At 43.1% G+C, this 13,961-nt stretch overlaps 1 protein-coding gene across 6 annotated transcripts in view; it reads right to left on the reverse strand.

Moving 5' to 3' along the window:
* GOLM1 (golgi membrane protein 1) overlaps positions 1–13,961 on the reverse strand; it is a 55,082-nt gene that overhangs the window by 4,327 nt on the left and 36,794 nt on the right. For all 6 annotated transcript variants that reach the window (XM_025984163.2, XM_072763371.1, XM_025984164.2 and 3 more), the window contains 4 exons: positions 9,944–10,073; positions 5,593–5,752; positions 4,586–4,858; positions 2,396–2,509 (listed from right to left, as the gene is read on the reverse strand). In XM_025984163.2, coding sequence (XP_025839948.1) covers positions 2,396–2,509; positions 4,586–4,858; positions 5,593–5,752; positions 9,944–10,073 — 677 coding nt within the window. The remainder of the gene's footprint in view (positions 1–2,395; positions 2,510–4,585; positions 4,859–5,592; positions 5,753–9,943; positions 10,074–13,961) is intronic.

Consider the following 13,961-nt stretch of genomic DNA (forward strand, 5'->3'; position numbering starts at 1 on the left):
GCCTGAAGACACTGGGCTTCTTTCACAGCTTTCAAAGATGCAGAGGTACAGAAGCTAAAGACAAGGCTTCATTCTGGGTGGTAAGTCCAGAAGGGGACTCCTATATAAAGCTGAATGGTAATGGAAAGTCTGCAGGGAAGATGGGACAGCATGAACATCTAGTGGTTAGACTGGGGAGGAGGTGTAAGTATACAGTTTGAACTCATATTTCCTGTGTGATTAAAAAAGAAAAAAAAAATTTACGTTCTTAAAGAGTTGGTGACATAGTGCCCTTGAGAGGCTGACCGAAGGAAAGGATCTCTCTAGTGCAGTACTACTATGATGCCCCTAGGGGCTTCTAGGAGACAGTTAAAAAGCACAAAACACAAGGAAAGAAGGTATCCTAAGGGCAATCTGATGAAATACCCACAAGGTTTCCAGGCACTGGAATTGGAAGACATGGAATAATGCCTGATACACTTAAAGAAGCAAAAGTCTGATACAGTTAATGAACTAAAAGATGTTTGTAAACAAACAGCAAAGAATAAGTACAAAGTTTAGAAATGAAAAAACTAAAACCATGAATTAAAGAACAGATAAGACATAGCTAAAGGAAAAATTGGCGAACTACAAGCTATGTCTGAGGAAATCATTCTGAATGCAGATCAGGGAGGCAGAAATGAATAATATAAAAAAGAGGGTAAGAGACCTGAAGAGAATGGTAAGATCTAACATTTCTGGTCTGAGTTAAAAGAAGGAATCAAATTGGGAAGAAGCATTACTCAAACAGATCTTGGCGAAGATCATCCAGAAGGAGTAGCCTTGTCAGATATTGAAAAAAGAGCAGTGAGGGAAAGTTGTTATACTTAGAACAGTGTGGTACAGCGTGAGTCAGCAGGGAAACCAAAAGTAGACTTAGGTATGTACGGAAATCTATTCGGTAGCACCTCAAATCACAGGCCCTGAGCTGGTGTTGGGGCAATTGGACAGCCCTTAGGAAAAAGAAAATTGGACCCAACCTTGCTCCATACTACCTGAATACATTTGAAATTAATCAGGTGAATCAGATATCTAAATGTAAATTATAAAAACCTGATGGTCCTGGAAAAGTGGTGGCAGCAGTGGCATAGTTTTTTAATTTCAGGGTCCCTTCATAAAGCAACTACATTGAAAAATATCAGAGACATTTCACAAGAGTAGATGACAAGGAATCCTGCAGACCCTGAAACAGAAGCAGACACAAAAACGATGGACAGTGCCTGTATGCTAGCAGCATATAGAAAGAACAGGAACAATGGAGCACCCAATGGGCCTAAGATTAGAACAGAAGAACTTCAAACAGCCAGTGGATTTACACCAGAAAGTACCTGGGCCAGTGAACAAACTGCAGAGTGCAAAGTGGCTATGGTAAGGACTGAGGGGCCAAGGGAGGCTGAGCCCTAGGAACTTCTGAAACTCATCTACCAAGGCTCCTTTCTGAAGCTCCTTCCCAGACAGCCCCACCAAACAAAGGAAAACAGCTGAGTAGGGAGAAGAGCCGTGGCTGAGGACAGGGCCAGAAGAAAAGGAACTGAAGGTTCAGATTAAAGTAGGGAAGTCTCCACTGGCCGAAGAAGATGGGATAACTTGAACTCCAAAAAGGATAATAAGTACAATCGAGTGAAACCCATCAAATAAGTTTAAATCCACTGAGTTTGTACTTTATATACTACCTTCAGAGAATGACCAGGAAATAATCTGTTATTGTGAAGATGGGTAAACACTTAAAGAATCAAGCATTTTTATCCTATGTTATGTGATAAAACCACTGACCTGCCTATTTATAAAAAATATCTCAATAACCAACAGAATACAAAAGGCTGAACTAGAATACCACCAATGAATTAACAAAGGCACTGAACATCAATTGGTACTTACATCACAAAAAGAAAGGCATTCCTTGCCTCCTGGTGAAAGAACACACCACCACCTCCCACTTTACCAAGGGCCTGAGCCCAAAGTTGTCTAACCAAGCATCTGGATATCGGCTGCCAATATGGGGGAAGTAGAGGGGAAAGAAGAATATACTAAACAGCAGTATAAATATGCAAGCAGCACTCTACAGATGGTGGGAAACTCCAGGGTAATGAAGAAAAGGAATGGAAGGAGAACCTGCTGATTAAGAGAAGCTTAAAGAGCAGTCAGTTTTAAGAAAATGGGCAAAACTAAATTCTGGGGTCCAGGGATGCCCACCTGAGTGAAAAGCCCATAAAGAAAAGCAAGAAAATGCTGCTGAGAAAGGTCAGGATGGGGGACATGCCCTCCAATGGTGGATGACTTACAATGTTAGTGTTGGGATTCAGTATTTAGCTAAAGTGAACAAAAGAGCACAAAGTGTAAAGTAAGGCAAGCCCATCACCTGCGGCACACCTCTTACCATTGAGGTTTCTGTCGTTCCCTGCAAGGGCTGCCTGCTTGTCCGTCTCCGATTCTGCCTCATTTTCATCCATGTTGTAGTCCTCCTCTCCCCCCAGCTTTTGTTGGTGCCTCCCTGTAAAATGAACACAGAGAACACAGCCCACATTACTCTCTTGAGGCCACAGGAGCTAAAGAACCCAGGAACTGGGGTGTTTCCAGGCACGGCTTAACAATCAGGTCTCCTGCAGCGTCTCGGGGAACCGCAGGAACTGGTGTGCCTGCTGCCAGAATGAACAGCAGGTGTGAGTTCTCCACTTACGTCTGCCCCCCACTTCAACTCTGAGTCCATAGAAACCATGGCCCTCAACACAGGGCTGTATTCTGGGCTGAAACTGGGGAAATGAGCTAATTAAACCCAAATTCCGGGGAACCTGGGTGGCTCAGTGGTTGAGCGTCTGCCTTCAGCTCAGGTTGTGATCCTGGTGTCCTGGGATTGAGTCCCGCATCGGGCTCCCCGCAGAGAGCCTGCTTCTGCCTCTGCCTGTGTCTCTGCATCTCTCATGAATAAATAAAATATTTAAAAAATAATAAGCCCGGGATCCCTGGGTGGCGCAGCAGTTTGGCGCCTGCCTTTGGCCCAGGGCGCGATCCTGGAGACCCGGGATCGAATCCCATATCGGGCTCCTGGTGCATGGAGCCTGCTTCTCCCTCTGCCTATGTCTCTGCCTCTCTCTCTCTCTGTGACTATCATAAATAAATAAAAATTAAAAATAATAATAATAATAATAATAAACCCAATTCCTGGGTTTTTTAAAAGAGAGCAACTCCAGGTTAAAAGGAGGTGCCACTACTGCTGGAAACAACAGGTTTCTAGTTAATGATGGCACCTCAGAATGGTTTGTGGCTCTGATGGAAGGAAATAGAGTGGCTACTGGGTACCAATGGATTTTCCATCATCCCTACAGAATCAGATCATTCACCACCACATTCAGCCCTGCAGAAAAGAAGATCAGGACAAAAGGCATTCAAGAGACATACGGTTTCATATAGATAGATAAACAAAATCTTGAGATGCCTGGGTGGCTCAGTGGTTGAGCGTCTGCCTTCAGCTCAGGTTGTGATCCTGGAGACCTGGAATCAAGTCCCACATCAGGCTCCCTGCTTCTCCCTCTGCCTATGTCTCTGCCTCTCTGTGTGTCTTTCATGAATAAATAAATAAAATCTTAAAAAAAAAAATCTTTTTCTAAAAAGCATGTCTGGGAGATTTGATTTGGCTCTAGTTACACCTCTCTGCACTCACTGCCTGAAGGGAAGCAAAGCACATGCCCCTGTGCCCTGCCACTTTATTCTGCAAATCCTGTCACTACAGCTGCACCAGGTTGGTGTGTATCCTGCGGGATCTCAAACCAATATTTAGATGTTACCCTTTGTGGCCAGTCTAAAACCTGCATGCCACTGGATCTGCCACCTGAGTTGGCCTTTTCTTTTTCTTTAATTCTTTAAATGGAACCTTGTAAGAACACATTCTTCAGGGAGAGAAGCTTGAGTGCAAATGAGATCTACATGGAATCAGGGTAATTTCCACAAATAAGCACATCCCCCCCACTCTTGTTAATGGCTCATCCCAAAGCACAGGTATCTTCTTCCCTTCCTAAGTGCTCCTGGCTTGGCTAGGAATAAAGTCTTCCACATCCTTTAGGAACCCAGATACATCCCCGAATATTGTGTTGATGTCGGTGTCCCCACACTTTCCTGTATCTTTAAAGAAAAGTCCACCAAACCAGCAAGGTAGGATTCACATGTCACTTCTCTGCAATGCTCAAATATGCATGAAACTCCATCTACCCAATCATCCATCCATCCCTCCCTTCACTGGGCACTGGTCGTGACACCATATAAGGATGTAGACACACAGGCAAGCCACATGGTCAAGTGCAGAGGCTACATTCACTTGATGCTAAGCACCCACTTCAAGGCCTTCCACCTTGAAGCCCCACCACCCAACCACCAAACCACTAAGTTGCTGTGAATATTATTTCTGACACCTCCAACTGCTGGTGAGCACACTGCTCTTCCCTCCTGCCTCCTACTCAGTAACATATTCAACAAACCACCACCACCAAATGGCAAACTGGGCCCTTCATGGGATTTCCTAGTATCGGGAGAAGAGTGGCGGAGTCAGCGGAAGCCCATGGAGCAGCTAACCTACCTTCTTCGTCAACATCCTGCTCTTCCTCCTCTTGCCCATCAGGGATGACAAGCTGGTCCCGCTCAAGGTCCTCTGTGTCCTGATTTTCTTGGCTGGCCAGTATCACTGCTGGCACCCGTGGGGTCTGGCCAACTGCTCCAGCTTCTCCAGTGCCTCTTCCACCCACAGGTCTGTCTTCCTCTACAGCCTGCTCTCGGCCTGGCTCTGGGGGCAGCCCCAGGCTGTCCCTCTGAGGCTCCTCCTCACTGGTGACCTGAATCTCGTTGGTTTCCCCTGTGCAGAGAACACACCACTGGCATTTAGTTTATGTAAAACAAAAACCCTCTTACCCTCTTACTCCCAGAACCCTCCCAAGAGCTGTGGACGGAGGAGCAACTACGAAACTTATTCTATGAGTCTGCAAAGACTACAGGCTTCTCTCTACCTGCAGCTCATCTTCAGAGCCATGAAGAAGACAGAAGTAGTTTAGGAAAAAAACCTGGACAAGTTATCTCGATTACAGCTACAAACTACAAGCTGAAGTCATCTAACCATCATCAATTTAACCATCATCTAACCAGGTACTCTGAGACAAGTACCTGGGAGCAGGGCATGCCAGTCCACCAAGGAGTCACTCCACAGGGACACAGCAGCCACCACCACCACCACCACCCCTTCCCATGACAGCTGCTCAGGTCTCAGCCACATCCCCATATTCCTACATTTCTAATGATGTCCTCAACATGGAATAGCCTGGATCTTTCTTTACACAGCTGCCAAAGAACAAGGTACTGGGTTTACAAGGATGAGATGTCAGTAAGACAAGGAAAAGCCCTGGGGCCTCAATTCCAGGTGCTCAGAGAGACCTGCTTCCCGCAGCCCAAACCCAAGTCACCAACTGCCATCTGCAGGGACACTCTTGCGTGAGGCTGTATACACATATGTTGGACATGAACTGCGACTATGTATTTATTTGAATGAGCTTTGTCTTCAAGGGCTTAAATGTGTAATTCCCAGGCTTCACTTACCTTTCTCACCTTGTCTCTTCAAATCCAAAGCCATCTCCAAACTGGGGGCTGGTGTCTGGGGCTCACCATCGCTGGGCACATTTCCTTTCACTTGTGGTACCTCTGCCTGGGGCAGGTCTGCTTCCTGTGGCCTGGGCTGAGGCTCACTGGGGGCTCGGAGCTAAAACAGGAGCACACGACAGCTAGGGGCTCTGTGACTTTAAACCTCACAGTAACCCGAAGCAATGCAATGGATGTCCTTCTGACAAAACACCCAAACACAGAGAAATGTCATGATATGCTCCAATTGTGCCCGACCACCTGGCATAAATCCAAAGTGCACCCGCTATATTTAAGATCAAAGTGCACCTGCTATATTTAGCAAAATATAGATCAAAGTGCACCTGCTATATTTAAGATCTCTCAGAAAGTACTTTCAGTAATCGATTAACAAATAGGCTTCTACTGTCTGATCAACAAGGACAAGGAAGACCTGAACATAAACCAACCAGACTAGACTACTTCTATGGAACAGTGAACCCAACAAGAGCAAAATACAATCTTCAAATCCACATAGAACATCCTCCAGGACAGACAGATGCTAGGCAATGAAACAAGCCCCAACAAATCTGAAAGAATTGAACATACTTTGTATGATGTCAATCACAATGGAATGAAGTTATCAGTGACAATAAAGTTTGAGAAATTCACAAACGTGGAAATTAGGCAACGCACTCTTAATAACCAGTGGGTCAAAGAACACACAAGGCAAATAACAGTATCCTGAGAAAAACTGAAACAAATACACAACATACCAAACTTATGGGAGGCTGCTAGAGCAGCGCTTAGTGGGAAATTTGCAGGTTTGTATTAAGGAAAAAAGATCTCAATTCAGTAACCTAATCTTCCACCTTAAGATACTGGAAAAAGAAGAGCAAACTAAACCTAAAGCAAAGGACATAATAAATGCTGGAGCAGGAATGAATTCTGTTTTCTACAGAGTAGAAAACAGGAAACACCAATGAAATCAAAGTGAGTTCTTGGAAAAGTTGAACAAAATTGACAAACCATTACCTAGATTAAAAAGACAAACCATTACCAAGAAAAAGAGAAAAATGAACTTACTAAAATAAGAGACCACCACTGACCTTACACAAACAAAACTATTAAAGAGAAATACCACCTGGGCACCTGGGTGGCTCAGTTGGTTAAGCATCTGCTTTGAGCTCAGTTCATGATCCCAGGGTCCCAAGATCAATCCCTGCTTCTGGCTTCCTGCTCACTGGGAAGCCTGCTTCTCCCTCTCCTGCTGCTCCCTCTGCTTTTGCTTTCTCTCATTCCCTCACTCTATCAAATAAATAAAATAAAATAAAAAATACCCTGAATAACTGTATGTCAACTTTGATAACCTAGAGGACACTGGGCAAGTTCCCAGAACAATACTAATTACCCAAACTGACTCAAGAAATAGAAAATGTGAGGGGCACCTGGGTGACTTAGTTGGTTGTGTCTGATGCTTGGTTTCAGTTCAGGTCATTATCTCATGGGCCAGGAGATCAAGCCCTGAATTGGGCTCTGTGCTCAGCCAGGAATGTACTTGGAGATTCTCTCCCTCTGCCCCTCCCCTCCACTATCTCAAATAAATAAATAATTTTTTTAAAAAAATAGAAAATGTGAATAGACATAACAGACTGAATTAGTAATTTTAAAACTTCCCCCAAAGAAAAGCCTAAGCTCAGATGTCTTCACTAATGAATCCCACCAAACATTTAAAGAATCAATACCAGATATTCACAAACTTTTCCCAAAGAACAAGAGAAAAGATTATGCCTCATTCTACGTATGAGCCCAATATTACCTGATATCAAAGCTAAAGACACTATAAGAAAACTACAGACTGTATCTGTTATGAATATAGACACCAAAATCCCCAACAAAATACTAGCAAAACAAATCTAGCAACATATAAAAGTATTTTATGCCATGACCAAGTGGGCTAAATCCCATGTATGCAAGGTGAAACATCCAAAAATCAGTTAGTGTAATACTGTATAAATAGCATAAAGGACAAAAACTACATGATCATCTCAGTAGATGGAGAAAAAGGAAGAATTTGAAAAAATCCAACACCTCTTGATAAAAACACTCATCAATTAAGAACAGAAGGGAAGAGATGCCTGGGTGGCTTAGTCAGTTAAGTGCCTACCTCCTGGTTTCAGCTCAGGTCATGATCTCAGGGTCAGGAGATGGCCCTGCCTCAGGCTCTGTGCTCAGCGGGCAACCTACTTGAGATTCTCTCTCCCTCTGCCCCTCCCACATGCATGCTCTAAGATAAATAAATCTTAAATTTCAAACAAAAAAACAATGTTGGAGGATTTACACTCCCTGAATTCAAAGCTGACTACAAAGCTACAGGTACAGTAATCAAGGCTGCATGTATGGTAGTGACATAAGGGACACACAGACCAATGGAACAGAACTGAGAGTCCACACATAAACCCTCATATTTACAATAAACTGATTTTTGACATAGGTGCCACAACGATTCAGTGGAAGAAAGAATCGTTGTTTTGTTTTGTTTTCAAAAAAAGGTGCCAAGAGATGATATACACATGCAAAAGAATGAATTTGGACCCTTACTTCACACCAGATATAAAAAATGAACTCAAAATGGATCATAGGACTAACTGTAAGAGCTAAGAACTAGAAAACTCTTAGAAGAAAATATAAATCTTCATAACCTTGGAGTAAGCAAAGTGTTTTAAATTATGACACCAAAGGAACAAATAACAGAATAACAAACTGGACTTCATCAAAATTAAAAACTTCTATGTTTCACTGAACACCATGAAGAAAGTAAAAAAACAACTCAGAGAATGGGAAAAAATATGTAGAAATCATGTATCTATTAACTTTGCATATACATATGAATATATAAAGAACTCTAACTCAATTATAAAATAACCCAATTTAAAAACGGACAAAGAATTTGAATAGATGTTTTTCCAGAAAAGATATACAAATGGCCAATAAAGCACAGGAAAAATGCTCAACATTAGTTATTATGGAAATGAAAATCCAAGCCACAATGAGATAGGACTCCACATCCATGAGGATGGCTATAATGAAAAAAGATAGTAACAGGAGTTGGCAAGGTCATGGAAAAACTGCAACCCTCAAACTGCTGGCGAAAATCTAAGAGTGTGATCACTTTTTGAAAATGCTCTGGCAGTTTCTCATAAAACATTGAGCTACTATAGGGTCCAGCAATTCCACTCATAGGTATATACCTAAGAGAAATGAAAACTTACATCCCTACAAAAATGTCTACATGAATGTTCATAGCAGCATTACTAATAATAAGCCTAAGGATAGCCCCAGTGGCTCAGCAGTTTAGTGCCTGCCGCCTTCAGCCCAGGGCCTGATCCTGGAGACCCAGGGTCAAGTCCCACGTCAGGCTCCCTGCATGGAGCCTGCTTCTCCCTCTGCCTGTGTCTCTGCTTCTCTCTCTCTGTGTCTCTCATGAATAAATAAATAAAACCTTTAAAATAATAATAAGCCTAAAACTAGAAATAACCCAAATACCTATCAACTGACAAATGAATCAACAAAATGTGGCCTATCTACACAATATTATCCAGCCACAAAGAGGAAAGAAGTATTTATACATACAAACACATGGATGAGCCCTGAAAGCATTACACTAAGTAAAAGGATCCAGACATAAAAGGCCACATAGTATATGATTCTACTAATATGAAATGTCCAGACAAAGCAAATCTATAGAGGCAGAAAGTAGATTAATGGTTTTCTAGGAGTGAATGGGAGAGCTAATGGTTATGGGGTTTATTTGGGAAATGAAAATGTTCTAAAATTGTAATGATGGCAGCATAACTTTGTGAATATACTAAAAACCAATGCATTGTAACTGTTATATGGGCGAACTGTATGGTCTGTGAATTATCTCTCAATAAAACTGCTGTATTTAAAACCAACACATAGATTTCCTGAAGGCTTTGAGCAGCAGTTTCATGGGCCAAGCGTCACACACTCTGCCAGTGTGGGTGCTCATCAGCCCCACCACTGACCAGCTGGTGGCGGGGGCCTTATGGGTGTCAGGGTCTTCAAAACAGCAGCGATGCTCTCCCAGGATGGCTGCAGACTTTAAAGGAAGTAACCCTGGTAAAGCCCTGAACTCAAGGACAGGGCCCTGTCAGAGCTGCAACACCCCTGGGCTGGCTGCTGTGTCTCAGGGAACCAAACCCATAAGCAAGAGCAGAGATAGAGGAAATCAGCAGATAAGGGAACAGAGTGCCTGAAGAGAGAGGAGGAATGCCTTCTCGAATCCTGGGTAGCAAAAACCCAGAATTACCTGCTGGCTTTGGTCCTTTTTTTCACTTAGGTTTCTGGAAGCAATAGCTTCGTTTCCCTTTTTAGTGACTTCTTCTATTCGCTCCTCACACTGCTCCTTCACCTCTTTCATCTGATTGATGCACTGGCTCCTTTGGTGAAAGAAAGCAAAAGAAAACACAAATATTTAGGGATGCGTTTATATAGCAAGTGTTTCCTGCTGTAACTGTGGAATCCACTGTGTCAATATGAGACACAGCTCATCTTTTTCCTGGTTCCAGCTCTTAATCTCAAGAGGACACCTAAGGTAGGGCAAAATGGGCAAAATATGTGTTTCAGTTATTCAATGGCAAGAAAACTGAAGTTGACTGAAACTTACTACAAATATGCCACACTACCACACTGTTCTAAAACAGGTGAATTTAATATTGGTTAGAAAAAATAATTTTTAAAAATACAACCTGTAGTATAATACACACACACACACACACACACACATTTGCTCTTGTCCCCAGCAATTAGCACAGAGCTCCTAAAGCCCTTGGAATTTCCTGAGCAATGGGAGGGTCTTCTATTAGTGGAAGGAGGCCCTGGGGACCACACCTGAGTTTACTCACTGCCTCACCAAGCCTTAGGATAGGGGCTGGTGGCAAGAGAAACCAAACCCATATGATTACAGGATTGGAACTTTCAGCTCCACCACTACCCTCCAGGGGAGGGGAAGAGTAGATAGAGTTCAATCATGTGGCTAATGATTTAATCAATTGTGCCTATGTAATAAAACCTCAGATAAAATCTCTGGGTGATGAGGCTTGGCAAGCTTCTCAGTTGGTGAACAGATCAATGTACTAGAAAGGTGGCACCCCAACTTCATCAGGAAAGGAGCTGTGTCAACTAAAACTGACCTAAAACCAAGTCTCTACCAAGATAAATCCTTTATAATAAAACTGTAGTCGTGAGTATAGCACTTCCCTGAGTTCTCTGAGTCATCCTAGAGAATTACCAACCCTGAGGGGTTCAGGAGACAGAGTACAGGTGCCATGAGGACACCTGGAACTTGTGGGTATCATCTGAAGAGGCCAGGGGCCTGGGATCTATAGACCACCACAGTGTGACACAAGAGCACGTGGGGAGCCTGTGTGTCCACCCCCACCTGACAGGAAGATAAGCCTGTACCACCAACCAGAGGTTTCAACTGAAAATCACCTGTCACCTCAAGCACTGGGAAGATCTCAAACTGAGTGGAAAGAAACCATCAGTAAATTCCAACACCGACATGACAGAGAAGGTAAAACATTTCAAAATAACCACCATAAAAATGTTTCAGTGAGCAATTCAAACACACTTGAAACAAATGAAAAAACAAATGTCTCAGCAAAGAAACAAAACATAAAGAAGAACCACGGGTAAATTTTCAAACTGACAAAAGCAATAACCAAAATTAAAGAACTTAAGGAATGAGTGCAAATAGAGAAGGGAGGCGAGACTCTGAACCAGAAAACAGAACCACAAACATTACCAAATCAAAATAACAGAGAGAAAACAGACTGGCGGAAAAAAAGAAAACAAACCCACTTGGGGGATTCTGCATGACTGTGATAGAGATCTAACATCCATGTCATCAGAATCTGGGAAGGAGAGGATGATGTTCCCAGTAGGGCCAACATAACCAATCACCTTTACAACCATGCCCAAGATACAGCTCTTGTTCGCTCACCTCCATGACCTCAGGATAGTCCGCCTCGCCCAGACCACTCTGAGCTCCCCGAGTTCTCTTTCTTTTCCAGCACAAGCGCTAGTCTCCCTTCTCTACCTCCCACTCTTTAGGATTCCATTCTAAATGACCTTCCCTAAGAAGTCTTTTTTTGGGTAATAAAAGATTCATGAAAATGACTGTTTAAGAAGTAGTAGCTGAAGGCACTTTCAAAAATGGTAAGTTAGCATAAGGTTTGGCTGGGTAAAACAAAGGTCAAATGGTAACAATCTGCTTCTTCCACAAATCAACGTCTGATGTAGGCAATCCAGCAGCAGCTCTGAATCATCACGGATACAGGTTTTCTTTCTGTTTCATGATCCTAGCACTGGTTTCCAGCTTCATGATCCAAGATGGCTACAGTGGTCCAGCCATCTTATGTGAGTCCAGGCAGCAGGAAAGAACAAGGAGGAAAGGTAAAGGAGAGTGGGTACAGTGAACAGTCTTCACTTTCAGAAGCCTTCCTACAGTCCTGCACTACCACTGCCTTTCCCCACTGGCCAGAACTTGGTCACTGGGCCATAATTAACTGCTAGGAGGGGTTGGAAAGGCAGGAATTACACGGGGGGAGAAAATGATGGCTCTGGATAAGCAATGGACAGTCTTTGCCACAAGCAGTTTCAAAGATATTTTGAGCCACAAAATATCAATAGTTGCTACTGTCCCAAGTTGAGAACATCTGCAAGTATATGCTGTTATGTTAACTTCGACTAGAACTGGAGACACCAGTATGAACTTACACTTGGTTTAGTACGAATTCAGCTGAAAACACACAGAAATAGTCATCAATGTCTGTATATCACACGGGTTACCACACACAGGGCTCTTTCCTCTGTAGCTGACGAGACCTAGAAACCACCACACCCCAGCAGCAACAAACACACCTAGTACCCAGATCTAAAAAAGGGCTCCTTAGAGAAATGGTTGGTTGGGTGATCCTAGGATTGGAAGAGCACATGCAGAAAAGCCTGGAGCATCTTCCAGTGCCAAAATGTATAACAAAGTGCTCAAAAGGGGGCAGGGGCACAAAGCTGGGGATAGGACAGAAGCTGGAACAATGGGAGCAAAAAAAATTAAATAGTGCTGGATTATAACCCAAAGCATAAAATAAATATTCCTAAATCCCTACTGATATAAACAGATAGGTACAAAGACCCAGCTCTCCTGTGCAGGGAAATTCCAAGCAGTGTATACAGATACTCTGCCCTTACAGGATTGGAGCACAACTCCCCAGTCTCTAGGTGCAGGCTGTACACACGGACTTCCTCCCTAAGACTGCAGCACGGAGGACAAATGACAGAGTAACTTCATGGTGACAAAACCGGACAAACCCTACCTCAGTAAGGCGATCACAATTAACACCCACAGCGCCCAGTCATTCAGAGAGTATGTACCCTTGGCACAAAGTAATGAGAGCTGCACTTTACCTTTGTGGCCTTCCTCCCAGAAATGTGTTGCCCCAGTTTAATCATGAAAAAAACACCCAATAAATTCCAACTGGAAACCATTCTACAAAACACCTGACCAATACTCCTTGAAAACTATCAAGATCATAAAAAATAAGCCTGAGAAATTGTCTTAACCAAGAGGACTCTAAGAAAACGTGATGAACAGATGTAATGTGGGATCCTGGCAGAGAAAAAGGACATTAAGGGAAAACTGAGGAAACATGGATAAAACATGAACCTTAGTTAATAATGATGTATCTACATCAGTGAATTACCTGTGAGGTAAATACACATCAACGTGTATACAGGAACTCTTGTAAACCTAAAACTCTTCCAAAATTTAAGATTTATCTTAAAAAAATAAAATAAAAATGAACTGGAGGACTCCCAGCTGGTCTAAGAGAACCTTTGCTGGAGCACAGAATCTAATCAGGCCTCGGCCCCCATTTAGTGAAGATATTCTGGGACATCATCGTAGCTTTCAGCCTAGAATTTATTTTAAAGTCTTAAAATCTTGTGTGTCAGGGTTGTAAAATAATTGGGAGAATCACTCACTTGTGCAAATAATGAAGCTGGAGGTGATCTGTATGTGTAACACTGCCCCAGGTCAGAGAGAGACAGGCTGAAACCGGAAGCCAGACTTGGGGTTTCCTGGCTTTGCACGGGGCTCTCTCCGCAGCACAGCTGCCTCCACAGAGTCACAGGCCCTTCAGAACCAGGTCTGAGTGCCTGCTGCCCGTAACTCCTATAGTGTGCCCTCCAGTTCAAAGGACTCAGTGGGTCTCAATGAACCACACCCAGAGAAGGGCATCAGGTACTGTAGAAAGAGTAACAGACAG

Source organism: Vulpes vulpes, chromosome 1 (assembly GCF_048418805.1).
Source record: "Vulpes vulpes isolate BD-2025 chromosome 1, VulVul3, whole genome shotgun sequence".
NCBI lineage: Eukaryota > Metazoa > Chordata > Mammalia > Carnivora > Canidae > Vulpes > Vulpes vulpes.